The 27,962-nt window shown below is 46.7% G+C and overlaps 1 protein-coding gene and 1 long non-coding RNA gene across 5 annotated transcripts in view; one reads left to right on the top strand and one right to left on the bottom strand.

Moving 5' to 3' along the window:
* Positions 1-5,047: 5,047 nt before the first annotated feature.
* LOC147110890 (uncharacterized) lies at positions 5,048-26,620 on the top strand. The gene is made up of 2 exons (XR_015080003.1): positions 5,048-5,646; positions 23,946-26,620. It is a non-coding gene; the product is annotated as an uncharacterized LOC147110890 (long non-coding RNA).
* nprl2 (NPR2 like, GATOR1 complex subunit) overlaps positions 9,254-27,962 on the bottom strand; it is a 34,411-nt gene continuing 15,702 nt past the window's right edge. For 3 of the 4 annotated variants that reach the window (XM_086001271.1, XM_086001270.1, XM_086001273.1), the window contains 5 exons: positions 18,552-18,588; positions 18,261-18,354; positions 11,842-11,959; positions 10,932-11,074; positions 9,254-10,238 (listed from right to left, as the gene is read on the bottom strand). In XM_086001271.1, coding sequence (XP_085857397.1) covers positions 10,171-10,238; positions 10,932-11,074; positions 11,842-11,959; positions 18,261-18,354; positions 18,552-18,588 — 460 coding nt within the window. In that variant the 3' untranslated portion in view covers positions 9,254-10,170. Of the gene's footprint in view, positions 10,239-10,931; positions 11,651-11,841; positions 11,960-18,260; positions 18,355-18,551; positions 18,589-27,962 lie in introns of those variants that run through there. The other variant, XM_086001272.1, reaches the window with a different exon arrangement.

Here is a 27,962-nt window from a genome sequence, read left to right as displayed (position 1 = left end):
CTCAGTCTCTCTCCCTATCTCCCCATTCTCTCTCTCCCCCCAGTCTCTCTACTCTCTCTCTCTCCCCATCTCTCTCTCTCTCCCCCAGTCGCTCTCTCTCTCCCTCAATCTCTCTCTATCTCCCCACTCTCTCCCTCTCACTCTCTCCCCGTCTCTCTCTCTCTCCCCCCAGTCTCTCTACTCTCTCTCTCTACCCCAGTCTCTCTCTCCCCCTCAGTCGCTCTCTCTCCCCCCTCAGTCTCTCTCTCTCCCCAGTCTCTCTCTCTATCTCCCCAGTCTCTCTCTCTCTCTATCTCCCCGTCTCTCTCTCCCTCTCTCCCCCGTCTCTCTACTCTTTCTGTCTCTCCTCCGTCGCTCTACTCTTTCTCTCTCTCCCGTCTCTCTCTCCCCCCAGTCTCTCTCTCCTTCCCTCTCTCTCTGTCTCTCTCTCCTTCCCTCTCTCTCTGTCTCTCTCTCCTTCCCTCTCTCTGTCTCTCTCAATTCAATTCAATTTTTTTTTTCAATTCAAATCGCTTTATTGCCATGACAAGTTACATCTTATGTTGCCAAAGCATCGGAAAACATTCATGTTTGTTCACAAAAATACAGATCTATCCATACAGTGTATAAACAGATATATCCCTGAGTGTATAAACATATACTTTCATATCATTTATATATACTCTTTTCTTATATTTACTGGTTGTCCCTCTGTTTATGGCAAGCTGTAACATAGTGTGCCGCTAGTGTTATGCAATTTCTCTCTTCCCCTAGTAGGTATGGGAGTTTTTGGTCGTCATTCAAATTTCTGAATTCCGGGCATATTTTTGTGAATTTTGGGTAGAAATTCTCCCTTATGCCCTGATATTTTCTACAAGCTGTGAGGAAGTGCATCTCTGTCTCCACCACTCCCTGACTGCAGTGAGAGCATATCCTGTCCTCTCTTGGTAGCCGGGTCTGTCTGTGTCTACCTTTTTTGATCGCCAGGTTATGTTCACTAAGTCTGTACATTGTCAAAGTTTTTCTCAGTTTGCTATCCTTTACCATGGTCAGGTAATCAGCCAAGTTGTATTGTCTGTTTAGGGCCAAGTAGCAATTGAGTTTGCTTTGGGTTTTTGTTGTTTCTGCCCAATATGACAGATATTTTTCCTTTTGCTTAGCGACGATTGTGTTGGGTTGAATTCTTTGTGTTACGCTGTCACTGTCCTGGGGCTGGTTACTTCACTGAGTCCCAGGACTAGTTGACTGAGGGTATTCTTCTTTATGGTCCTCTCTTGGCATTTCAGGGCTTCGTAATGATAGCATTGTGGGTTGCTCATTTCTAGGTGTTTCCAAAATTTGGTGGCTCTTTTTTGGATAGTGATTATTAATGGATATTGGCCTAGTTCTGCCCTGCATGCATTGTTTACGGTTTTCCTTTGAGTCCGGAGGATACTTTTACAGAATTCTGCATGTAGGATCTCAATTGGGTGTTTGTCCCATTTTGCAAATTCTTGTTGTGTTAGCGGTCCCCACACCTCACTGCCATAGAGTGCAATTGGTTCAATTACTGATTTGAAAATTTTGAGCCAAATGCTAATTGGGATTTCTATTTGGATTGATTTTTTAATGGCATAGAAAGCCCTTCTTGCTTTCTCTTTCAGTTCATTCACAGCCAGTTTGAAATTTCCCGTAGAACTGATTTTTAAGCCCAAGTATGTGTAGTTAGTGGTTTGTTCAATTTTGGTTGTTCCTAGTGTGAAATTTATTTTGGGTCCCTGATGTCTGGATCTTTGCTGGAACACAAGGACTTTGGTTTTTTGGGGATTTATTGTCATGGCCCAAGTCTGGCAGTATGAATCCAGCAGATCCAGGTTCTGCTGTAGACCCTCCTTAGTTGGTGACAGCAGAACCAGGTCGTCTGCATAGAGGAGGAATTTAACCTTGGATTCATATAGGGTGAGGCCGGGTGCTGTAGATTGTTCAAGTAGTTTTGCCAATTCATTTATGTAAATATTAAAGAGTGTCGGTGAGATTGGCGAGCCCTGCATCACCCCCGCCTCTGTGGGAAGTATTTTGTTTGTTTGTCTCCAATTTTAACTGCACATTTGTTGTTTGTATACATTGATTTAATTACATCATATGTTTTTCCCCCTACCCCGCTTTCGATAAGTTTCAGGAATAAACCGTCATGCCAGATGGAGTCGAAAGCCTTCTGGAAATCTATAAAGCATGCGTAGATTTTGCTTTTGTTTTGATGAACGTGTTTGTCAATTAGGGTCTGTAGGGTAAAGATATGATCTGATGTTCTATAGTTTGGCAGGAATCCAATTTGGCTTTTACTCAAGACATTGTGCTCCTCAAGGAAGTTTATAAGTCTTTTGTTTATGATGCTACAGAATACCTTCCCCAGGTTACTGTTTACACAGATGCCTCGATAGTTATTTGGGTCCACTTTGTCCCCACTTTTGTATATGGGCGTTATGAGTCCTTTGTTCCAGATATCAGGGAAGTAACCGACACTCAGAACCAAGTTGAAGAGTTTTAGGATAGCCAGTTTCATTTTATCGTCTGTGTGTTTAATCATCTCGCTTAGTATGCCGTCTGCCCCGTAAGCTTTTCCTGGTCGCAGGTCCTTGAGTTTTTCAAAAAGTACTTTTTCTGTTATTACGGAGTCTAGCGGGTTTTGGTTATCTTTTACGGCCATTTCTAGCTTTTCCAGATTTGGTGTTGCTCTGGCCTTAGTGTGTTTTTCTGGTATAATTTTTCAAAGTGGTTTCCCCATGTGTCTCCATTTTGAATGGCCAATTCGTCATGTTGTTTTTTGTGTAATGTATTCCAGTTGTCCCAGAAACAATTGGAATCAATGGATTCCTCAATGGAGCTGAGTGTATTCTTAATATATTTCTCTTTTTTGGTTCTGAGTGTGTTTCTGTATTGTGTTAGTGTCTGACAATAAGTAAGGCGTAATTCCTCTTTTTCTGGATGTCTGTGTTTTTGGTTTGATATTTTTCTAAGTTTTTTCCTCATGTTATGGCAATCTGGGTCAAACCATTTTTCATAGTTTTTTGCTTTGGGTTTGTTCTTGCGAGCTTTCAAGTTTGACCTTGTTGCCAAATTATCAAAAATATTGTTTAGATTATTCACTGCCCGGTTTACGCCTTCTTTATTGTGAGTGTATATGTTATCCAGAAAGGTGTCCAAGAGAGCTTGAGTTGATTCATTGCTAATTGCTTTCTGGTATTTTTCCGTGTTGTTTTTGGCCCATCTGTACGATTTTTTGGTGTTGTACAGTTTACTGGGTTGTGTTTCTGTGTTGTTTGTTTCTGTCTTTTTAAGATACATAGTAATTTGACTGTGATCTGACAGTGTTGTTTGTGGTTTGACTGTGAATGCTCTGAAAGAGGATGGGTCCAAGTCCGTAATCATATAGTCTACTGTGCTGCAGCCAAGAGGTGAGCAGTAGGTCGATCTTCCTAGGAGGTCTCCTATGAATCTACCATTGACAATGTACAGAGCTGCAGGAGATGTTTTCCATTGGTATTTGTCTGCTTGTCGCAGTTATGCCTGTATGGAAGGGAAATCGAAGTGGTTATTCCCGAATATGTAATTGTTTCCCTGATTATTGGTGAAGTCTGGTTCTTCTCCAGTTCTTGAATTGAGGTCACCACAGATCAACACGTTCCCCAGGGCCTGGTATTGGATAATTTCCCCCTCAATGTTGGAGAAGGTGTCCTCTTTAAAGTACGGGGATTCCATTGGGGGGATATAGAGTGCGCAAATGAAAACATCTTGGGTGTTAGAGATAATCTCCCTCTCAATTTTGAGCCACATGTGGTTTTCGCCCTTTTTTATAAATTTGATGTAATTCTTAAGCTCTGTTTTAAACCAAATCAGTATGCCTCCGGAGTCTCTGCCTTGGGTTACTCCTGGTAATTTATTGGAGGGGACCACCAGCTCTGTCTCCCAGTCTCTCTCTCTGTCTCCCAGTCTCTGTCTCTCTCGCCCCAGTCTCGCGCTCTCTCTCTCTCCTCCAGACTTTCCCTCCTCGTCTCTCTCTTAGTCTCTCTCCCCAATCTCTCTCGCGCTCTCTCTCTCTCTCCCCCCAGTCTCTCTCCCCCCCAGTCTCTCTCTCTCCCCCTCAGAGTTGGGGTAACTCGGGCTGGGCCTCACAACTGCTCGGCCCGAGACACAGAGCGGGGGAGCAGCAGCGGCAAGCCGTAAACCGCGCGGCCCTGTAAACTGCTGTTTTACAAAAAAGCCTTGGCAACACCGGGCCCCCCCAGCTAGTATCTATATAAGACCTCTTCTGTCTGTCTGTTCTCTATACGTTCGAAAGTTATAGAGCGTACCTACACGCGCGTCACATCAAAAGAAAGCTTACGATTACGGACCGGTCATAGGTGTATTTACTTTTCCGTCAGACAAAAATCGTGCCCACGGTATCCAAAAAACGTTCAAAATTCCGCTGATTAAATGGGAAAAGTTCCGCTCATTTGCTCATTAGCATTGAGTGACGTGAAGGTTGACCAATCGGGCGGTCGAGCGACCTGACAGTTGACCGACAGTCGACCAATCGCTGCGTCGCGTGGGCGGGTACATTGCACGTGCGGGCGGGCCATCCTACAGTTGAGTGACTTGACGATTGACCAATCCTACGCTTCGGTGACCTGACGGTCGAACAATTGGTGCGTGTGTGAGCGGGCCTTATCATTCTGAACCGAGGTGAGTGGTCGCCATCTTGATTCTTCACCATTTTTTCCCCACACTTTGTGTCTTTATTTTTCCCACTTTCTGTGTGTACCCCGTTAGGTTCTTTTGTGCAGTTGTCTTCTTAGCTATGGGGTGCTTCAAAACATGAACTTTAATATTTAGGAATCTCTTTATTGTAGTGGATGCGCGAAGTCACGGCCTAGCAGCGCGGGAAGCCTGGGCCTCGAGTTCAGCGCTCCGCTCTAACCGCCGCCGTCCCCCCCCTCCTCCTCACCCTCGCGCAGGGGGGACTCGGGGCAGCTGTCAGCCCGCTGCAGGCAGGCCTGAATCTCAAAAAATGTCTCTCTCTCTCCTCTTCCCTCTCTCTCGCTCCTCCCCCTCTCGCTCCTCCTCCTCTTCCCTCTCCTTCTCCTTCTCTCTCTCCTCTTCCCTCTCCTCCTCTTCCCTCTCCTTCTCTCTCTCCTCTTCCCTCTCTCCTCTTCCCTCTCCTTCTCTCTCTCTTCCCTCTCCTTCTCTCTCTCCTCTTCCCTCTCCTTCTCTCTCTCCTCTTCCCTCTCCTTCTCTCTCTCCTCTTCCCTCTCCTTCTCTCTCTCCTCTTCCCTCTCCTTCTCTCTCTCCTCTTCCCTCTCCTTCTCTCTCTCTCTCTCCTCTTCCCTCTCCTTCTCTCTCTCTCCTCTTCCCTCTCCTTCTCTCTCTCTCCTCTTCCCTCTCCTTCTCTTCCCTCTCCTTCTCTCTCTCTCCTCTTCCCTCTCCTTCTCTCTCTCCTCTCCCCTCTCTCTCTTGCCATGAGTGCGGGACCGGCAAAACCGGCGCTTTTCAAACAGCTGACCCCGATCGCAATCGGACACGGGAGTCTGCAGCCCGGCCAACCGGGTCCAAAGGCCCGCCGCGTTCACCAGCAGGAACCCCAGGCTCGCTTCGGAGCGCTGGGCACCCGGCCTCCCGTTGTCGGACTGACTCCGTTCTGCTACCGAGGTGAGTCCGGCCGGGCCTGAGGCGCTGGAGAGGGGAGGCAGGGAGAGAAAGGGAAGGAGGGAGAGGAGAGGGGGAGAGTGAGGGAGTGGGGAGTGTGTGTGTGAGGGAGAGAGTGTGTGTGTGTGAGGGGGGGGGGGGAAGTGTGAGGGAGGGGGGAGTGTGAGGGAGAGGGGGGGGAGTGTGTGTGTGAGGGAGGGGGGGTGTGTGTGAGGGAGGGGGGGGTGTGTGTGTGAGGGAGGGGGGGGGGGGGGCGGGGGGGAGTGTTATAGGCGTGTTTAGTTTTAAAAAATGTTCAAAAAAAACTGACTAAATAACCTCATTAGCCTCTCTTCCCCCCGTCGCTCTCTCTCTTCCCCCCCAGTCGCTCTCTCTTCCCCCCGTCGCTCTCTTCCCCCCAGTCGCTCTCTCTCTTCCCCCCAGTCGCTCTCTCTTCCCCCCCCCCAGTCGCGCTCTCTTCCCCCAATCGCGCTCTCTTCCCCCCGTCGGTCTCTCTCTTCCCCCCCCGTCGCTCTCTCTCCCCCCCCAGTCGCTCTCTCTTCCCCCCCAGTCGCTCTCTCTTCCCCCCCAGTCGCGCTCTCTCTTCCCCCCCAGTCGCTCTCTCTCTTCCCCCAATCGCTCTCTCTCTTCCCCCAATCGCTCTCTCTTCCCCCCAATCGCTCTCTCTTCCCCCCCAGTCGCTATCTCTCTTCCCCCCCAGTCGCTATCTCTCTTCCCCCCGTCGCTCTCTCTCCCCCCCGTCGCTCTCTCTCCCCCCCGTCGCTCTCTCTTCCCCCCCGTCGCTCTCTCTTCCCCCCCGTCGCTCTCTCTTCCCCCCCGTCGCTCTCTCTTCCCCCCCGTCGCTCTCTCTTCCCCCGTGTCGCTCTCTCTCTTCCCCCCGTCGCTCTCTCTTCCCCCCCCCCGTCGCTCTCGCTTCCCCCAGTCGCTCTCTCTTCCCCCGTCGCTCTCTCTTCCCCCCCAGTCGCTCTCTCTTCCCCCCAGTCGCTCTCTCTCTTCCCCCCGTCGCTCTCTCTTCCCCGTCGCTCTCTCTTCCCCGTCGCTCTCTCTCTTCCCCGTCGCTCTCTCTCTTCCCCCCCCAGTCGCTCTCGCTTCCCCCCGTCGCTCTCTCTTCCCCCCCAGTCGCTCTCTCTTCCCCTCCAGTCGCTCTCTCTTCCCCCCCCCGTCGCTCTCTCTTCCCCCCCAGTCGCTCTCTTCCCCCCGTGTCGCTCTCTCTCTTCCCCCCGTCGCTCTCTCTTCCCCCCCCCGTCGCTCTCGCTTCCCCCAGTCGCTCTCTCTTCCCCCGTCGCTCTCTCTTCCCCCCGTCGCTCTCTCTTCCCCCCAGTCGCTCTCTCTCTTCCCCCCGTCGCTCTCTCTTCCCCGACGCTCTCTCTTCCCCGTCGCTCTCTCTCTTCCCCGTCGCTCTCTCTCTTCCCCGTCGCTCTCTCTCTTCCCCGTCGCTCTCTCTCTTCCCCCCCAGTCGCTCTCGCTTCCCCCCGTCGCTCTCTCTTCCCCCCCCGTCGCTCTCTCTTCCCCCCCCGTCGCTCTCTCTTCCCCTCCAGTCGCTCTCTCTTCCCCCCCCAGTCGCTCTCTCTTCCCCCCCGTCGCTCTCTCTCTTCCCCCCCGTCGCTCTCTCTTCCCCCCCGTCGCGCTCTCTCTTCCCCCCGTCGCTCTCTCTCTTCCCCCCGTCGCTCTCTTCCCCCCCCAGTCGCTCTCTCTCTTCCCCCCCAGTCGCTCTCTCTCTTCCCCCCCAGTCGCTCTCTCTTCCCCCCCAGTCGCTCTCTCTCTTCCCCCCCAGTCGCTCTCTCTCTTCCCCCCCAGTCGCTCTCTCTTCCCCCCCAGTCGCTCTCTCTCTTCCCCCCCAGTCGCTCTCTCTCTTCCCCCCGTCGCTCTCTCTTCTCCCCCCGTTGCTCTCTCTTCCCCCCCAGTCGCTCTCTCTCTTCCCCAGTCGCGCTCTCTCTCCCCCCCAGTCGCGCTCTCTCTTCCCCCCCGTCGTTCTCTCTTCCCCCCCCGCCCCCGTCGCTCTCTCTCTTCCCCCACCAGTCGCTCTCTCTTCCCCCTCCAGTCGCTCTCTCTCTCTCTCCCGCCCCCCCACCCCCCCAGTTGCTCTCTCTCTCTCTTCTGGCCCCCCCCCCCCCCAGTCGCTCTCTCTCTCTCTCTTCCAACAACATGCCCTCGAAAAAGCCTCGGCACCGCCGGGCACTCCAGCTAGTGTATGTATAGACGATAACGCAAGTGAAAAAAAATCAAGAACATCGAAGAGCAGAGGGCGGGCGGGGGGGATGTGGGGAGGGAAATGACATGCACGGGGTGGAACTAAGGAGAAATCAGAAGGGCGAAGAAAACATGGAGAATTCTGCCAACTGATTTGATGCACATAATCATGTCATCGGGGAAACAAGAGATGAAGCTTTAAGTCACTGCCCCTCTCTGGCACCGATTCTCAGTGCTGTTCGCCGGGCAAAGACACAGCGTCTTACTTATTTGCCCTACCCCCCTCCCACCGCGCGCTGCCGCCAAACACCAACCGCCGCCGCCTCGCGCACGGACCGGCTGGCTTTGTTCCCCTCTCTCTCCACACTTCAACCAAAACCTGTGCAAACAGAGCGACCCCGGCTCCGATTCACTCTCATTGGACGGCATCCCTTGATTGACAAGGCTCCTCAGCCACTGCTTGTCCCGACTCCGATTGGTTTATAATAACAACGGAAGACGCTGGAAAAACTCAGCAGGCCAGGCAACATCCGTGGCGAGAGATATAGTGTCTGAAGAAGGGTTTTGGCCTGAAACGTTGACTCTACTTCTCTCTCCACGGATGTTGCCTGGCCTGCTGAGTTTGTCCAGTGTCTTCTGTTGTTATTTCAGATTTCCAGCATCTGCAGTATTTTGCTATCTGGTTGGTCTATTATCGCTCCATTTTTGGCGGGCCCGGTTGAGAACCCCTGGTGTAGAGAACAACAGGTGCTAGTACTGCCAGTAAGGGGCTTGGGTAACTCCGCATTTCAAAGCCACATACCAAGAGGTTTGTTTTCTGATGTTGGTTATGGGAAGGGAAAGAAAGTGGAGGTGAAAACGAAAGTGGGAAGAAAGAAGCAAGGAAAGAGAAAGCAATGGAAGAAAAGGGAGGAAAGAGGAAGTGAGGGCCTTGCAATTATAGAGCACCTTTCACATCTTCAGGGCATCCCAAAGCTCTTTACAGCCAATGCAGACACTGTTGTCATGTAGCCACACACAGTAGCCAATCTAAGCAAAGCAAGGTCCCAGAAACAGCAAAAGAATCACTAACTAGATAATCTGCTTTTGTGGTGATGATTGAGGGAAAAATGTTGGCTAGGAGACCAGAGAAACTCCCCTGCTCTCTGAATAGTGCAATGGGATATTTTACGTCCACTCGAACAAGCAGACTGGGCCTTGACTTAACATCTCATGCAACAAGTGAAACCACCAACAGTGCAGCACTCCCTCAGTACTGCACTGAAGTGTCAGCCTAGACTATGTAATCAAGTCTGTGGAGTGGGACTTCAGCCCACGACCTTCTGCCTCAGAGGTGAGAGTGATACTACTGAGCCAAGCAGACAGGACGACGGCTTATTCTATTAATGATGATTAGTGACACCAATGCTCCACAGCCACATTGAAGGATTACTGAAATTTATCAATGAAAGTTAATTATTATATAATTCCATTTATCTGAAACTAGTCACAACAAACAGAATTGGTACAGATTTTGTACACTCCCACTCTCATGAAGGCAGCGACGTACAGGGAGCTCTGGATCAACATGCACGGACAGCCCTGCAGTAACACACCCAAGTGGTCATTCTTCAGTATTGGCAAGAAATTCAACTATGATGGCATCACAGCTGACTTGACCTCATCAACACGCACACTTTCCAGCAGGGGTCCATTGGTAGACCAGACACTTCAGGAGTTAGGGACGCTGCCAAACCCAGAGGCACAAAAGCCAATTAAAGACCCCCCTACCACTGTCCCGGCTGAGATCAGCTAACTCAGCACAGACCAGGGACTGAACTTGGTTACCTTGGGCTACGAATGGCTCAGCACTACACACAATCAGTACAAATTACACAGGACAGTGGCTAGCTGAGGGATATTTACCAGGAAGAATGCATCATGAAATACGGGAGGATCTGAATGTACCAGCTGGGGAAAGGGTCTGGTTTATCCTTGATACCCATGAATAAGGTGCATGCACACAGAAGAAAATAGCTGAAGGTAAGGACCATATCAATACAATTTAAATACAACATCTTTGAAGGGAAAGAGGCTCCTCCTTTCAGTTCTGACTCAGAACCTATTTAAGGAGAAATACTCTCATACACTTCTTCACCTAATTTTAAGTTAATGTAGGAAGGTCAGAAGATTTCATCAGTACTGCAGGTCAGCAGAGCTCACACTCCCCGAGTCAGCACCATCTATTACTTTCTTGCATTCCTTTGCGAAACTGTCCTTCGATTTGGAAACTCCTGATCAACTTTATGCGATTGCACAGCCCGACACCCAGTGATTGTCCTGACATGTGCTGCACTCTCACTTCCAGCACACAATGATATTTGAGTCGTTCTCCAGCCTCTCGTCCAATTCCTTGTAACTAATTCCTGAGAGAAACAGAAAAAAAGTTAGCTACAATTCCCACAATGAAGTATCAAACACTCCCAGCAGCTAGTCTCGGGTACTGCACAGGTTAGATACAGAGTAAAGAGGTGTCAGCCATGGCTTAGTTGGTAGCACTCTTACTTCAGAGTAAGAAGCTCATGGGTTCAAGCCCCACTCCAACACTTGACCACAAAATCTAGGCTGACGTTCCAGTGCTGGAGGTGCTGTCTTTTGGATGAGACGTTAAACCGATGCCCCGTCTGCTCTCAGGTGATTGTAAAAGATGCCATGGCACTATTTCGAAGAGCAGGGGAGATCTCCCGATGCAGTACAGCATGGGCTAGATACAGAATAAAGCTTCCTCTACACTGCCCTGACAATATGCTTCACCCCAAACTCGGATGCATTAGTGTGACATTGTTCCTTTTCCAGCCCCAGCCATCCTGCAGCCTCTCTGATCGAGACTTCTAATTGGTGCTAATTAGAAGCGGTTTTGTGCTATGGGCCGATGCCCAGCATACTACTGAAACTGAATTCACATAGGACACTTTCTGCAAACGGACAAGGAAACCTTTACCCCAACAGTCTGGACTGTGAACACGCACCTCAGTCCCAAAATCGTCTAATCCCCTGCATCACTCCGTCCCCACGGCTTTGATTCCAGTAACGGGTTGAACCCTTGCGGGATGGTTTACCTGTTTTGCAGCAGATCTCATCGTAGCTGTGTGAACCAGTGTAGAGACGCGGTGGCCGGCTCCTCTCATCGCGATTGATCTTTACTGGATACTTGTGCAGTCGGCGAATCAGACCTTTCATCAGACCAAACTGAATCAGCTTCCTGCAATCAAAGGAGAGTGAGGCAGGCTGCGTATTCTATGGCAAGTCGCTCTCCTGACTCCCCAAAGCCTCTCCACCACCTACAAGGCACCAGTCAGGAGTTTGATGGGATACTCTCCATTTTGCTGGATGGGTGCAGCTGTAACAACACTCAAGAAGTTTGACACCATCCAGGACAAAGCAATCTGCTTGATCGCACTTCATCCACTAGACTAAACATCCACCCACTAGCTAAACATCCATCCTCTCCACCACAGGCGCACCGTGGCTGCAGCCACTCGCCAAGGCTTCTCGAGAGCACATTCCAAACCCACGATCTCCATTACCTAGGAGGACAAGGGCAGCAGGCACATGGGAACACCATCACCTCCAAGTCACACGCCATCCTGACTTGGGCATATATCACCGTTTCTACATCGTCACTGAGTCAAAACCCTGGAACTCCCTCCATAACAGCACTGTGGGAGTACCTTCACCACACAGACTGCAGCGGTTCAAGAAGGCAGCTCACCACCACCATCTCAAGGGCAACTAGGAATGGGCAATAAATGTTGGCTTTGCCAGCGATGGACGCATCCTGAGAATGAATGAAAAAAAAACATTAAACAAAACCAAGATGGCCAGACTGAGGGTAGGGAGCCCATCATCCTCATTCATTCGACCTCCTTGTATAGATAAATTACAGAGAAACAGTAAAATGAAGGAGTTACAGATTGTCCACACTTAGCCATAATGTGGGAATCCAGAACCCCAGGCTTAACATCTCACCTCTCGTCCACATGTTGAAGCTGTTGAGCATAGCGGGAGCAGAGATCTCGAGCTGTGGTGCCAGGGCTGAGCCCACAGTATAGCTGGAATACGTCTCGCAGACTGGCACGCTTGTGTCCTGTGGGCAAAGGCAGCAATTAACAGGTCTTCAAAGGCCTCCCACTTCTGTAGGACCTGACCCCTCTCCACAAGAGCCCATTGGTGGAGGTTTGAAACTATATTTACATCCAGTGGCATTGAGAATATAGGAAACTTTAGGGCACTCAGTCCAATAAGCCCACTCTCTATACTGACTGATCTCAATTCCAGGGATTAACTAGTGTTTTACACAGTAACATCATTACCTCTCTGTACTCTCTTTCTCTTAGAACATAGTCTAGTACCCTGGATTATTTTAAAACTACAAACACTGGGCTGATGGTTTCAACAATGTTCCCACAATAATCCCCTAGATCAGTACAATATATGATTGTTCCATTCAATATATTAACCAAGGAATTAGTGTTGGTGATATTGTACGACAGTCATTGCCCACTAACTTAGCAGAGGATGGGTTAACACCTGCATTAAAATAGCCAACTGAGCCACATCATACATACACAGTAAGCATTTGTTCACTATTATCGGCAACACTAATTTCTAGGCTAAAGTCCCTTCTCCTGGTTCCTCACTCCCATATCAGTTATTTTATATTGAACTTCACTGGCTCAGTTTCCCAACAGATCCAAATCCTTCTGAATCTATTTGGATTGTTCCTCATTTGTTGTTCTGCCTCCAATTTTAGCATCAGCAAACTAAGATCTCTTAACAATGCTGTGTCTTTTAAAATTAAAACTGGCAGAGGCCCCCACTTAAAGGGTGATTCACTCATTTCCATCTTGAGAAGTTTCCATGTATTGGAAATTCTCTCTCAATTTTGTCAAATGTAACCAATCTTCTTGCTGGGGTGCTGTTTCACAGGAGCTGGTTGCTGGGCTACCATTCCACAGGTCCTGATTGGCCTCTGGTACCTTGTTCCAATGGCCACTATCCTGAGTATATGACGGTGGAGGACCCAATGCCCAATCCTGATCTAATCCGATGTTCGCACACCTCCAACAAAAGTCATTGGATGGTGACCAAGAATGGGAATCCGTGACCATTTGTTTTTTGCTCCCTAACCCAGGGTTTGTCACCCTGGCTCAGCTACACACAAGAGAAACTCTCTAGGTCTCTGGGGAGCCATCTCCTATTTAAGATAGTTTTCTATACAGCTCTCTACTTCACTTCCTATGCCATACCATAGACACTAATTAACCTCAGCCACTAATCTCAGACATGGACCCCTGTTAAATAGATTTGAAAATCTAACTATATGAAATCCACCCCATATCACTGGTCCAATGTACCAACAGTATCTTGGAAAACTCCAGCAAGTTAGTTAGTACTACTTTCCCTCCATGCTGCCAGTGCCTTATGAAGTTGTACTTTTCCAGATATTCTCCACTATATATCTCTGAGAATGGTTACAGCACAGGAGGCCGCCATTCGGCCTGTCGAGCCCGTGCTGACTCTCTGCAAGAGCACCTCAGCTAGTCCCACTCCCCCGCCCTTTCCCCGTATCCCTGCAAAGTTTTTTCCTTCAGGTACTTATCCAATTCCTTTTTGAAAACCACGATTGAGTCTACCTCCACCACCCTTTCAGGCAGTGCATCCCAGATCCTAACCACTCGCTGAGTAAAAAGGTTTCCCCTCAGGTCGCCTTTGGTTCTTTTGCCAATCACCTTGAATTTGTCCTCTGGTTCTCAACCCTTCTGCCAATGGGAACAGTTTTCTCTCCATCTACTCTGTCTAGACCCCTCATGATTTTCAACACCTCTATCAAATCTCCTCACAACCTTCTCTGCTCTAAGGAGAACAACCCCAGCTTCTCCAGTCTATCCACGTAACTGAAGTCCCCCCTGGAACCATTCTTGTAAATCTATTCTGCACCCTCTCTAAGGCCTTCACATCTTTCCTAAAGTGCAGTGCCCAGAATTGGACACAATACTCCAGTTGAGGCTGAACCAATGTTTTATAAAGGTTCATCATAGCTTCCTTGCTTTTGTATTCTATGCCTCTATTTATGAAGCCCAGGATCCCGTATACTTTTTTAACTGCTTTCTCAACCTGCCCTGTCACTTTCAACAATTTGTGCACATATACCCCCAGGTGTCTCTGTTCATGCATCCCCTTTAGGATTGTACCCTTTAGATTATATTGCCTCTCCTCATTCTTCCTACCAAAATGTATCACTTTGCACTTCTCTGTTAAATTTCATTTGCCACGTGTCCGCCCATTCCACCAGCCTGTCTATGTCCTCTTGAAGTCTATCCCTATCCTCCACACTGTTCACTATACTTCCAAGTTTTGTGTCATCTGCAAATTTTGAAATTATGCCCTGTGCACCCAAGTCAAAGTCATTAAAATATATCAAGAAAAGCAGTGGTCCTAGTACCAACCCCTGGGGAACACTACTGTGTGCCTTCCTCCAGTCCGATAAAAAACCATTCACCACTATGCTCTGTTTCCTGTCACTTAGCCAATTTCGTATCCATGCTGCCACTGTCCCTTTTATTCCATGGGCTTCAACTTTGCTGGCAAGCCTATTATGTGGCACTTTATCAAACACCTTTAGGAAGTCCATGTACACCACATCAACCGCATTACCCTCATCAACCCTCTCTGTTACCTCATCAAAAAACTCAATCAAGTTAGTTAAACACGATTTGCCTTTAACAAATCTGTGCTGGCTTTTCTTAATTAATCCACACTTATCCAAGTGACTTAATTTTGTCCCGGATTATCGTTTCTAAAAGCTTCCCCACTACCGAGGTTAAACTGAATGACCTGTAGTTACTGGGTCTATCCTCACACCCTTCTTTTGAACAAGGGTGCAACATTTGCAATTCTCTAGTCCTCTGGCACCACCCCCGTATCCAAGGAGAATTGGAAGATTATAGCCAGTACCTCCGCAATTTCCATTTTTACTTCCCTCAGCATCCTCGGATGCATCCCATCTGGTCCTGGTGACTTAGCTACTTTAAGTACAGCCAGCCTTTCTAGTGCCGCCTCTTTATCCCATCCAGTATCTCAACTACCACCTCTTTCACTATGACTTTGGTAGCATCTTCTTCCTTGGTGAAGATAGATGCAAAGTACTCATTTAGCACCTCAGCCATGTCCTCTGCCTCCACGCGTAGGTCTCTATTTTGGTCCCTAATCGGCCCCACCCCTCCTCGTACTATCCGTTTACTATTTATGTGCCTATAAAAAAACTTCTGGATTCCCTATTGTTAGCTGCCAATCTATTCTCATATACTCTCTCTTTGCCCCTCTTATTTCCTTTTTCACTTCCCCTCTGAACTTTCTATATTCAGCCTGGTTCTCACTTGTATTCTCAACCTGACATCTGTCATACACCCCCTTTTTCTGCTTCATCTTACTCTCTATCTCTTGTCATCCAGGGAGCTCTGACTTTGGTTGCCCTATCTTTCCCCCTTGTGGGAATGTACATTGACTGTAACCGAAATATCTCCTCTTTAAAGGCAGCCCATTGTTCGATTACAGTTTTGCCTGCCAAGTTTTGATTCCATTTACCCGGGCCAGATCCATTCTCAACCCACTGAAATTGGCCTTCCTCCAATTAAGTATTTTTGCTCTAGATTGCTCCCTGTCCTTTTCCATAGCTAATCTAACCCTTATGATACTATGATCACTGTTCCCTAAATGTTCCCCTACTGACACTTGCTCCACTTGACCTACCACATTCCCCAGAACCAGATCCAGCAATGCCTCCTTCCTCGTTGGGCCAGAAACGTACTGATCAAGAAAGTTCTCCTGAACACACTTCAGAAATTCTTCCCCTTCTCTGACATTTACGCTATTATCCCAGTCTATATTAGGATAGGTGAAGTCCCCCATTATCACTACTCTATAGTTCTTGTACTTCTCTGTAATTTCCCAGCAAATTTGCTCCTCTATATCCTTCCCACTAGTTGGTGGCCTATAGAATACACCTAGTAGTGTAATGGCACCTTTATTGTTTCTTAATCCATTTCTGACACCCTCATCCATGCCTTTCTTACCTCTGGACTTGACTATTCCAACGCACTCCTGGCTGGCCTCTCACATTCCACCCTATGTAAACTTGGTCATCCAAAATTCGGCTGCCTGTGTCCTAACTTGCACCAAGTTCCGTTCACCCATCTCCCTTGTGCTCGCTGACCTACATTGGCTCCCGGTTAAGCAGCGCCTCAATTTCAAAATTCTCATCCTGGTTTTCAAATCCCTCTATGGCCTCGCCCCTCCCTATCTCTGTAATCTCCTTCAGCCCCACAACCTCCCCGAGATAACTGCACTCCTCTAATTCTGCCCTCTTGAGCATCCCTGATTATAATCGCTCAACCTTTGGTGGCCGTGCCTTCTGTTGCCTAGGCCCTAAGCTCTGAAATTCCCTGCCTAAACCTCTCCGCCTCGCTACCTCTCTTTCCTCCTTTAAGGCGCTCCTTAAAACCTACCTCTTTGGTCACCTGCCCTAATTTATCCTTATATGGCTCGGTCTCAAAATTTTTCTTGTCTTAAAATACTCCTGTGCAGTGCCTTGGGATGTTTTTCTACGTTAAAGGCAGTATATAAATACAAGTTGTTGTCTCGAGCCAAATAGATTCTGTCCTTGACCCCTCCAGGACATCCTCTCTCTCCAGCACTGTAATATTCTCCTTAATCAATGCCGCCACCCCACCTCCTTACTTTCCTTCCCTATCTTTCCTGAACACCTTATATCCAGGAATATTTAGTACTTAAGTTACTTGAAGTAAATTTGAAGATTTTTCTCTACAACTTCAGTTACATTTATTAGGCCATAGTTTCCAGGTATGCCTCAACCATTTTATTTAAATAATGGATTTACATTTGTCACTTTCTAATTCTCAGGGGCATTTCGTGACTTTAGTGAATTTTAAAAATGTTGTTAAAGAATAACAGCCGGCACCTGTACAACACCTTAAAGTAGTAAAACATCCTAAACTTAGATTACTTCGGCATGACGCTGGAGCTGGGATTATTCCAGCACGGCATGGAATCGGTATTATTTCAGCATGCTTTAGAGCCGGTATTATTCCGGGATGATGCAGAGCCAGGATTATGATAGCACGCGTGGATCCAGGATTATTCCGGGTTGATGTGGAGCTGAGATTAATTTGGGATCACGAGGAGCCGGGATTATATATAGGATATACAGCACAGAAACAGGCCATTCTCACCACTCTCTGGGTAAAGATGTTTCTCCTGAATTCCCTATTGGATTTCTTGGTGACTATCTTATATTGATGGCCTCTAGTTTTGCTCTTCCCACAAGTGGAAACACTCTCTTTGTGTTTACTCTATCAATACCTTTGATAATTTTAAAGATCTCTATTCAAGAGAAAAGAGACCCAGCCTGTTCATCCTTTCCTGATAGGTATAACCTCACATTTCTGGTATCATCCTTGTAAATCTTCTCTGCATCCTCTCCAGTGCCTCTACATCCTTTTTATATTATGCCGATCAGAACTGTACGCAGTACTCCCAAGTGTGGTCTAAACCAAGGTTTGATACAAGTTTAGCATAACTTCACTACTTTTCAATTCTATCCCTCTAGAAATAAATACTAGTGCTTGGTTTGCCTTTTTTTTTTTGAAATGACTTAATTAACCTGTGACACTACTTCTAATAATTTGTGCAATTGTACTCCCAGATCCCTTTGCTCCTCTACCCCACTTAGATTCTTATTTTCTAAGTAGTATGTGACCAAAATGTAACACATATCTGTGTTGAAATTAATTTACCAATTATACGCCCATTCTGCAAGTTTATTAATGTCCTCCTGTAACTTGTTGCAGTCCTCCTCAGTATTGACTATCCCTCCCAATTTGGTGTCATCTGCAAATTTAGAAATTGTGTTTTTGATTCCTAAGTCTAAATCGTTAATATAAATTGTGAACAGCAGTGGTCACAGCACTGATCCTTAGGGGACACCATTTTCCACCTTCCACAACTATGAATAGCTACCCTTTACCCCTACTCTCTGCTTTCCGTCTTTCAGCCAGCTAGCTATCCAATCTGCTACTTGTCCCCCAACTCCGCATGCCCGGACCTTATTCATTAGTCTATTATATGGCACCTTATCGAAGGCCTTTTGGAAATCTAGATAAATTACATCTACTGCATTGCTTATTCCGTTAACATGGAGCCGGGATTATTCCGGCATGGCATGGATCTGGGGTTATTATGGGGTGACGTTTCAGGCTGATAACCTTTTGCCAGAAATCTGGGCATGAGGAGCAAACATGATGGGTGCAGACAGCAAAATGCCATTTGATTTTCAATTCCTTTTCACTGAACGGAAACATTCCCCATACCTGGCTTAGTGACATACGCCAGACACTCCTCCTGCAAGGACTTGTCGTCCACCAGATCCTGCACCCTGGGAGTTGGGCAGTACACATTAGAATACTGCAGAGGGGAAAGGAACAGAAAGCAGTTAAACAGCAACAGAAATAGAGACCAATGTGATCAGTGCAGGTTCCGTAAAACACAAGGGTTTGTTTTACATTTAGGGGAGGGGGGGGGGGGGCTGGCACAGAAACAGCAGCTAATTCCAAGGTACAATTTGGAAATATATACATACCAATCATCCTCCATACACTCACCTGGAATATTGGGACTAAAGTCACAACTCCATAGTACCTGCAAGACAACAAATACTAGCATCATTCCAGGAGTACGTGTAACATAACACACTGTTGTGGGTAAGTTATATTCCCATGCTGAATGAGGCTGGACAGATTCATTTTAGAGGTAGGGCAAATTAAGAAATCATAAGGTCCCTAGGCTTATCAAAGCCTCCTCATCACAAATGACCATGAAACATTCTGCACTGCTATACACTCTACTCCAACCCATTGAACCTCCCAAGAAGGATAAATACCCGCATATAAATTATTCATCCCAAATTCCTAGATCCTGATCACCAGTTTATGAAGCTCCTCAAAAAGCATCAAAACGTCAAAAGACCAAAAGATTTAAGACCGAGAGGTCATGCTCTGACTGTTTGGCCACAGAGGGAAAAGCTAAAGAATGAGAGATTCGAATAGAGTCAGAGGGACACAAGACGGGAAAGAGAGGAGAAACAATGCAAATTCAAGGCCAACGGCATGAGGCCGAGGAGAAAGAGAAAGAAAGAGTGTCACTGCACTCTTGAACTGGCAGAAAAATGCTCAGAGAGTCTGGTAGGCAATACTATGGAACAAAAGCAAAATACTGTGGATGCTGGAAATCTGAAATAAAAACAGAAAAAGTTGGAAATACCCAGGTGGTCAGGCAGCATCTGCAGAGGGAGAAACAGAGTTAACGTTTCAGGTTGTGCCAGAACTCTGATGTTATGGAACACTTTGCCCATAATTTTGTTAAACCTAACTTTGTTCTAAATTTTAAAGATGACGCTGATGACTTTATGTGGATGACTGAGTTACTATCAAGCATGGTTAGTTGAACAAAGATGTATGGACAAGTTGTCTCGGAACATCACAACCTTATTTTCTCGCATCAATCGAGAGTGCAGAATAGTGGCAAGTTTATTTTGTACGTGGGATGTGGCATTTGTTGCCCTGGAGAGGTGGTGGTGGGCCTTCTCCTTAAAACACTGCAGTCTATGTGCTGATTGCACTCCTGTTAAGAAGGCAATTCGATGATCTTGACCCAGTGACGATGAAGGAATGCTAAAGTCCAAAGCAGGATGTGTGCCTCAGAGTGGAACTTGGAGGTGGTAGTGTGCTCATGAACTTGCTGCTCTTGTCGTTCTTGGTGGTAAAGGTTGTGGGTAAGGGAGATGCTGTCAAAGTAAGCTTTATGAGTTGCTGCAATGCCTCCTGTAGATAGTACATACTGCAGCAAGTGCGTCGAGGGTGGATATTGAGTTCAGTGACAGAGGCACAGATCAAGCAAACTGTTCTGTCCTACATGGTGTTGAGCTTTGGCTGTTGTTGGGCTGCACCCACCCAGGCGACTGGAGAGTCTTCCATCACACTACTGACTTCAGACTTTTAGATGGCCTGACAGGTTTTGAGGGGGCAGGACATTAGCCACTTGCCGCAGAGTACAGAGCCTCTGCCCTGCTCTTGTTGCTATGGTTGATCCAGTTAAGCTTCTGGACAGTGGTGACCTCGAGGATGTTATTGTGGGGCACTCGGCAATGGTGATGCCACGTAGACGTAAAAGATCCCATGGCACTATTTTGAAGAGGAGCAGGGGAGTTATCCCCGGTGTCCTGGCAAATATTTATCCCTCAATCAACATAACAAAAACAGATTATCTGGCCATTAACACATTGCTGTCTGTGGGAGCTTGCTGTGCGTAAACTGACTGCTTAGATTACAACAGTGACTACATTTCAAAAAGTACTTCATTGGTTGTAAAGTGCTTTGGGACATCCTGTGGTCATGAAAGGCACTATATAAATCCAAGTCTTTTAGAAACATAGAAGATAGGAGCAGGAGTAGGCCATTCGGCCCCTCGAGCCTGCTCCGCCATTCAATGCGATCATGGCTGATCATCCAAATTCAGTACCCTGTCCCTGCTTTCTCCCCATATCCCTTGATCCCTTTAGCCTTAAGAAATATATCCAACTCCTTCTTGAATATATTTAATGAATTGGCCTCAACTGTCTTCTGTGGTAGAGAATTCCACAGGTTCACCACTCTCTGGGTGAAGAAATTCCTCCTCATCTCAGTCCTAAATGGCTTACCCCTTATCCTTAGACTGTGACCCCTGGTTCTGGACTCCCCCGCCATCGGGAACAGCCTTCCTGCATCTAGTCTGTCTAGTCCTGTTAGAATTTTATAAGTTTCAATGAGATCCCCTCTCATTCTTCTAAACTCTAGCGAATATAAGCCTAATCGACCCAATCTCTCTTCATACGTCATTCCTGCCATCCCAGGTATCAGTCTGGTGAATCTTCGCTGCACTCCCTCCATGGCAAGAACATCCTTCCTCAGATAAGGCGACCAAAACTGCACACAATACTCAAGGTGTGGTCTCACCAAGGCCCTGTACAACTGCAGCAAGACATCCTTGCTCCTGTACTCGAATCCTCTCACTAAGGCCAGCATACCATTTGCCTTCTTAACCGCCTGCTGCACCTGCATGCTTACCTTCAGCGACTGGTGCACAAGGACACCCGGGTCTCGTTGCACTTCCCCTTTTCCCAATCTATTACCATTCAGATAATAATCTGCTTTCCTGTTTTTGTCACCAAAGTGGATAACCTTGCATTTATCCACATTATACTGCATCTGCCCAACCTGTCCAAATCGTACTGGAGTTTCTCTGCATCCTCCTCACAGCACACACGCCCACCCAGCTTTGTGTCGTCTGCAAACTTGGAGATATTACATCTAGTTCCCTCGTCTAGATCATTAATATATATTGTGAATAACTGGGGTCCTAGCACCGATCCCTGCGGTACCCCACTAGTCACTGCCTGCCACTCGGAAAAAGACCCGTTAATTACAACTCTTTGCTTCCTGTCTGCCAACCAGTTTTCTATCCAAGTCAGTACCTTGCCCCCAATCCCATGTGCTTTAACTTTGCACGCTAGTCTCTTATGTGGGACCTTATCTAAAGCCTTCTGAAAGTCCAAATACACCACATCCACTGGTTCTCCCTTATCTATTCTACCAGTTACATCCTCAAAAAATTCCAGTAGATTAGTCAAGCATGATTTACCTTTTGTAAATCCATGTTGACTTTGTCCAATCCTGTCACTGTTTTCCAAGTGCTCTGCTATTACATCTTTTATAATGGACTCTACCATTTTCCCCACTACCAATGTCAGGCTTACCGGTTTATAATTCCCTGTTTTTTCTCTACCACCTTTTTTAAATAGTGGGGTTACATTAGCTACCTTCCAATCCATGGGAACTGTTCCAGAGTCTATAGAATTTTGGAAGATGACCAGCAATGCATCTACTATTTCTAGGGCCACTTCCTTAAGTACCCTAGGATGTAGATTATCAGGTCCTGCGGATTTATCGGCCTTCAATCCCGTCAATTTTCCTAACACCATTTCCCTACAAATACTGATTTCATTCCGTTCCTCCCTCTCATTAGACCCTATGTTCCCCAACATCTCTGGGAGTTTATTTGTGTCCTCCTTTGTGAAGACAGAACCAAAGTATGTATTTAATTGGTCTGCCATGTCTTTGTTCCCCATTATAAATTCCCCTGATTCTGACTGCAAGGGACCTACGCTTGACTTTACTAATCTTTTTCTCTTCACATATCTATAGAAGCTTTTACAGTCAGGTTTTATGTTCCCTGCAAGCTTACTCTCATACTCTATTTCCCCCCTCTTAATTAATCCCTTTGTCCTCCTTTGCTGAATCCTAAACTGCTCCCAATCCTCAGGTTTGCTGCTTTTTCTGGCCAATTTATATGTCCTCTCCTTGGATCTTATGCTATCCCTAATTTCCCTTGTTAGCCAATGTTAAGTCACCTTTTTTGTTTTATTTTAATGCCAAACAGGGATGAACAAATTCTGTAGTTCATCCATGCGATCTTTAAATGTTTGCCATTGCCTATTCACCGTCGACCCTTTAAGTAACAATCCCCAATCCATCCTAGACAACTCGTGCCTCATACCATCGTAGTTTCCTTTATTTAAATTCAGTACCCAAGTCTCTGAATCAACTACTTCACTCTCCATCTTAATGAAGAATTCTATCATATTATGATCGCTCCTCCCCAAGGGGCCTCGCACAAGAAGATTGCTAATTAATCGTTTCTCATTACATAATACCCAGTCTAAGATGGCCTGATCTCTAGTTGGTTCCTTGACATATTGGTCCAGGAAACCATCCCGTATACACTCTAGTAATTCCTCTCCCACAGTATTGTTACTAATTTGGTTAGACCAATCTATATGTAGATTAAAGTCACCCATGATAACTGCCATGCCCTTATTGCACACATCTCTAATTTCCCGTTTAATGCCATCCCCAACCTCAGCATTACTGTTTGGGGGTCTGTATACAACTCCCAGTAACGTTTTCTGCCCCATGGTATTTCTCAGCTCTACCCATACAGATTCCACATCATCAGAGCTAATATCCTTTCTTACTATTGTGTTAATCTCCTCTTTAACCAGCAATGCTACCCCACCGCCTTTTCCTTTTTGCCTGTCCTTCCTGAATATTGAATACCCCTGGATGTTGAATTCCCAGCCTTGGTCACCCTGGAGCCATGTCTCCGTAATCCCAATTATATCATATCCGTTTACATCTATTTGCGCAGATAATTCATCCACCTTATTACGAATGCTCCTCGCATTAAGACACAAAGCCTTAAGGCTTGTTTTTTTAACACTCTTAGAATTATTGTTTACTGCGGCCATGTTTGATTTACACCCTTGATTTCTCTGACTTCCGCTTTTGCTTTTCTCCTTCCTGTCTTTTGCTTCTATCTTTGCTTCCCTTTCCTCTGTCTCCCTGCACAGGTTCCCAACCCCCTGCCATTTGTGACATCAGCGCCGACCTGTATGGCTGCTGTTTTACGAGCTCCTCCCCAACTGGTATTTTAATGTTGTATTTAATGTATTTAATATTGTATATTTTAATATATCGTACTGTTAGTTTTTAGTATTCTACTGTTTAGTATTTAGCACTCTAGTTTTAGTATTAGTAATTTAGTTGTTTTTTAAAAAATATTCTACTGTTTAACCAACCTGTATGGCTGCTGTTTTATGAGCTCCTCCCCAACTGGTATTTTAATATTGTATTTAATGTTGTATTTTAATATATCGTACTGTTAGGTTTTTAGTATTCTACTGTTTAGTATTTAGCATTCTAGTTTTAGTATTAGTAGTTTACTTGTTTTAAAAAAAATATTCTACTGTTTAACCGACCTGTATGGCTCAGGAGGGTAGCCGCTGTTTTACGAGCTCGTCTACAACTTTCCACTTTATTTATTATTTTGTTATTATTAAACAATTTTGTAAGTACTGTTTCTTTGCTTATCCGCTACGACCGTCAATCACTTCTGGACATAAGATCGTCCGGAGATATAGGACCTACCCCCGATTTTTCGAACTGGGATTCTGCTGCTACTACCAGCTACCCTCCCACCTGCTTACCTGACTTCATTCCTGTGATCAGGAAGCGATGACGGCGCAAGCGGGGCAGACGAGCAGGTGCATTAGTGAAGCTGAGGCGACGTGAACACCACCACCCCCCCCCTTCCGAGTATTCTCCTGGCGAATGTGCAGTCACTGGACAATAAGCTGGACGAACTCAGGGAGGCTCACCTTCCAGCGAGACATTAAGAACTGCAACGTCTTGATTTTCACCGAGACTTGGCTTGATCCATCGATACCGGCTTCGGCCATTCAACCAGAGGGATTCAACATTCACCGGCTAGACCGAACAAAGGACTCGGGGAATAGAGGGGGTGGAGTATGCTTTATGATTAACAATTCTTGGTGTTCCGACGTGGAACTACTTACATCTTCTTGTTCACCCGATCTTGAACACCTGATGATCAAATGCCGACCCTTCTACCTCCCGAGAGAGTTCTCATCCGTGATCATTACAGCGGTGTATATTCCACCACAGGCCGACTCAAATAGGGCACTAAACGAGCTGTAGGGGGCCATTAGCAGGCTTGAAACTTCCCATCCAGAGGCTGCATTCATCGTGGCTGGCGATTTCAACAAAGCCAATCTGAAGAAAGTACTGCCTAAATACCATCAGCATATCACCTGCCCAACGCGAGCCAAGAACACACTAGATCACGTTTACACTCCGTTCCGGGATGGATACAAGGCCCTCCCCCGCCTTTCCTTCGGCAAATCAGATCACGACTCCATCCTGCTGCTACCCACCTATAGGCAGAAACTGAAACAGGAAAAGCCTGTGATGAGATCTCTACAACGGTGGTCGGATCAATCAGACGCTATGTTACAAGACTGTTTTGATTCCACTGACTGGGATATGTTCCGGAACGCCTCGGACAATGACATCAACACATATACAGATTCAGTCATTAGTTTCATAAACAAGTGCATAGATGACGTTGTTCCGAGGATTGTTGTACGAACATTTCCCAACCAGAAACCATGGGTAAATGGCGATATCCATGCTATGCTAAAAGCACGGTCCATCGCATTCAACTCTGGGGACATGGATGAGTACAAGAAATCAAAGTACGAGCTAAGAAAAACCATCAAAAATGCAAAAAAAATACACGGATAAAGTGGAGTCACACTATCATAACTCAGATTCGCAAAGGATGTGGAGTGGACTACAAACTATTACGGACTACAAAGGGAAACCCAACTGTGTCATGCCCAGCAATGCCTCTCTCCCGGACGAGCTTAACACTTTTTACGCCCGGTTTGAGGCCAACAACAACTGGCCTGTTACAAGGACGCCCGCGGCTCAGGATGACTGGGTCTTCTCAATCTCCGTGGCTGACGTGAGCAAGACCTTTAAGAGAGTGAACACCCACAAAGCACCCGGTCCAGATGGAATCCCTGGGCGTGTGCTTAGAGCATGCGCTGACCAGCTGGCAGCCGTGTTTACGGATATATTCAACCGTTCACTGTACCAGTCTGTAGTCCCCACCTGCTTCAAGATGACCGGTTATTCCAGTCCCCAAAAAAACAAAAGTAACCTGTTTAAACGACTACCGCCCCATATCACTCACTTCTGTCATCATGAAGTGCTTCGAGAGGCTGGTCAAAACCCACATCAACTCCTTACTGACACACTGGACCCACTCCAATTTGCTTACCGCCCAAAAAAATCTAGGGATGATGCCATTGCCACTGTACTGCACACTGCCTTATCACACTTGGATAAGAGGAACACCTATGTGAGAATGTTGTTCATTGATTATAGTTCAGCATTCAATACCGTTATCCCCTCCAAGCTTGTCAACAAGCTCAGTGAGCTAGGACTTAACACCTCCCTATGCAACTGTGAAGTAGCCAAATTACTATTATACCTTAGTTTGTATGTTAGAATATGTATAATTTAGTTTTAATGTTAGAATACGTATAATGCAGCACCAATGTACAAGGTGGAGACATTGGGTTAAGCCCTACCCTGAGTTAAACGATATAGAGGTCTGTATTGCCTTTACCCAGCTAAAGTTTTAAAACATGATTAAGTGACTTCAAGGCTGAGAGATTAAACTGCAGAAGGAAGATTAGGGAGGAGTTGGTTGGCCAGGCGAGGCAACACATATGCAGATAACACACCTAAGAACTGGCTGATAGTAAATCACAACAACAGGGTTCCATTCTTCAAAGTCTAATTAGGATGTGCTTGCTTTGCAGAAGGTAACCCGAGATGAGGCCGAATGCCTGGGCCTCACACCCTTAACAAAGTCTGCTATCTTAAGAAAACATTCAACAAGCAAAACCACCTGGCTATGGGCAAATGGATGGTTGCAAAGTAATAAAGATGAGGCTCATAGTCAGGAGGTGACAGGACTAACCGATAACAGAAATGTGGGATTGTGGGCGCAAGATGAAATGTCACGGTTTATAATTGCCACTTAGCTATAACTCTGCATATGCTGATAAGCTTTATCCCCGCCCCTAGGGAGGGGAGTTTGATTTTTGTATAACTGTGATTGTTGCTAGGAATCGGTGGAGTCGGATCGGAGAGGGGTCTCAGAAGGTTCTCCCCAGGCCTGTGAATAAAGACCGTTTTGAACCATCCTTCACTCGAAGTCTGTCATCTGTACCAAAGCGAAGCGTCGACTTTGTATATCACTTAGTCCGCTCTGAGGGGGAAAGGGTTAAGTGTCGACCTGACACAACAAACTGGATCCTAGACTTCCTGACGGGCAGACCCCAGGTGGTGAAAATAGGCAGTAACACCTCAACACTGATCCTGAACACGGGAGCTCCCCAGGGTTGTGTGCTCAGCCCCCTTCTGTACGCCCTGTTTACTCACGATTGTGTGGCCACGCACAACTCCAACTCCATCATCAAGTTGGCTGATGACACTACCGTTGTAGGCCTGATCACAGATGGCGACGAGACAGGCTACAGGGAGGAGGTAAGAGCTCTAGCAGAATGGTGCAAGTACAACAACCTCTCCCTCAAAACAAAGGAGATGATCGTGGACTACAGGAAGCGGCAGGGGGAGGGACACACCCCAATCTACATCGAAGGGGCTGAGGTGGAGAGGGTCAGCAGCTTCAAATTCCTGGGTGTATTCATTACGGAGGACTTAACGTGGTCACATCACATCAATGTCGTAACGAAGAAGGCATGCCAATGCCTGTTCTTCCTCAGGAGACTGAAGAAATTTGGAATGGCCCCCCAGATTCTCACCAACTTCTACCGGTGCACCATTGAGAGTATCCTGTCCGGCTGCATCACGACCTGGTATAGCAACTGCACCGCCACAGACCGCAAGGCTCTACAGATGGTGGTGAAAGCTGCACAACATACTATAGGAATTAAACTACCTGCTGTCCAGGATATCTACCCCGAGGTGTGCCGGGGGAAGGCCCTGAGAATCATTAAAGACGCGAGCCACCCCAGCCACAACCTCTTTGCCCTGCTCCCGTCCGGTAAGAGATACCGAAGCATACGGTCTCGTACCAGCAAGTTTCGAAACAGCTTCTACCCCCAGGCCATAAGACTCATGAACGTATAATTTATTATTATTTATTACTGTTGTTTTATTTATTATTACTGTATTTCTATTAGTATTTTATCATTGTTATGCCATATTTATTCCAATGTTGGGAGGACTCTCAAAAATCAACATTTCATTGTGCAGTACACACGTCTGCTGCATATATGACAAATAAAATTGAATTGAAAAAGAATTGAATTTTAGTTTAAACCCTCCCCAACAGCACTAGCAAACACTCCCCCTAGGACATCGGCCCGGTCCTGCCCTGGTGCAAACCGTCCAGTTTGTACTGGTCCCACCTCCCCCAGAACCGGTTCCAATGTCCCAGGAATTTGAATCCCTCCCCCTTGTAACATTCTTCAAGCCACGTATTCATCTGAAATATCCCTGTATTTCTACTCTGACTAGCAT

The sequence above is a fragment of the Somniosus microcephalus genome, chromosome 11, assembly GCF_052327205.1.
Source record: "Somniosus microcephalus isolate GS21.2 chromosome 11, FLI_Smic_1.0, whole genome shotgun sequence".
In the NCBI taxonomy this organism is placed as follows: Eukaryota; Metazoa; Chordata; class Chondrichthyes; order Squaliformes; family Somniosidae; genus Somniosus; species Somniosus microcephalus.
This window is presented reverse-complemented; position numbering and strand designations above follow the sequence as displayed.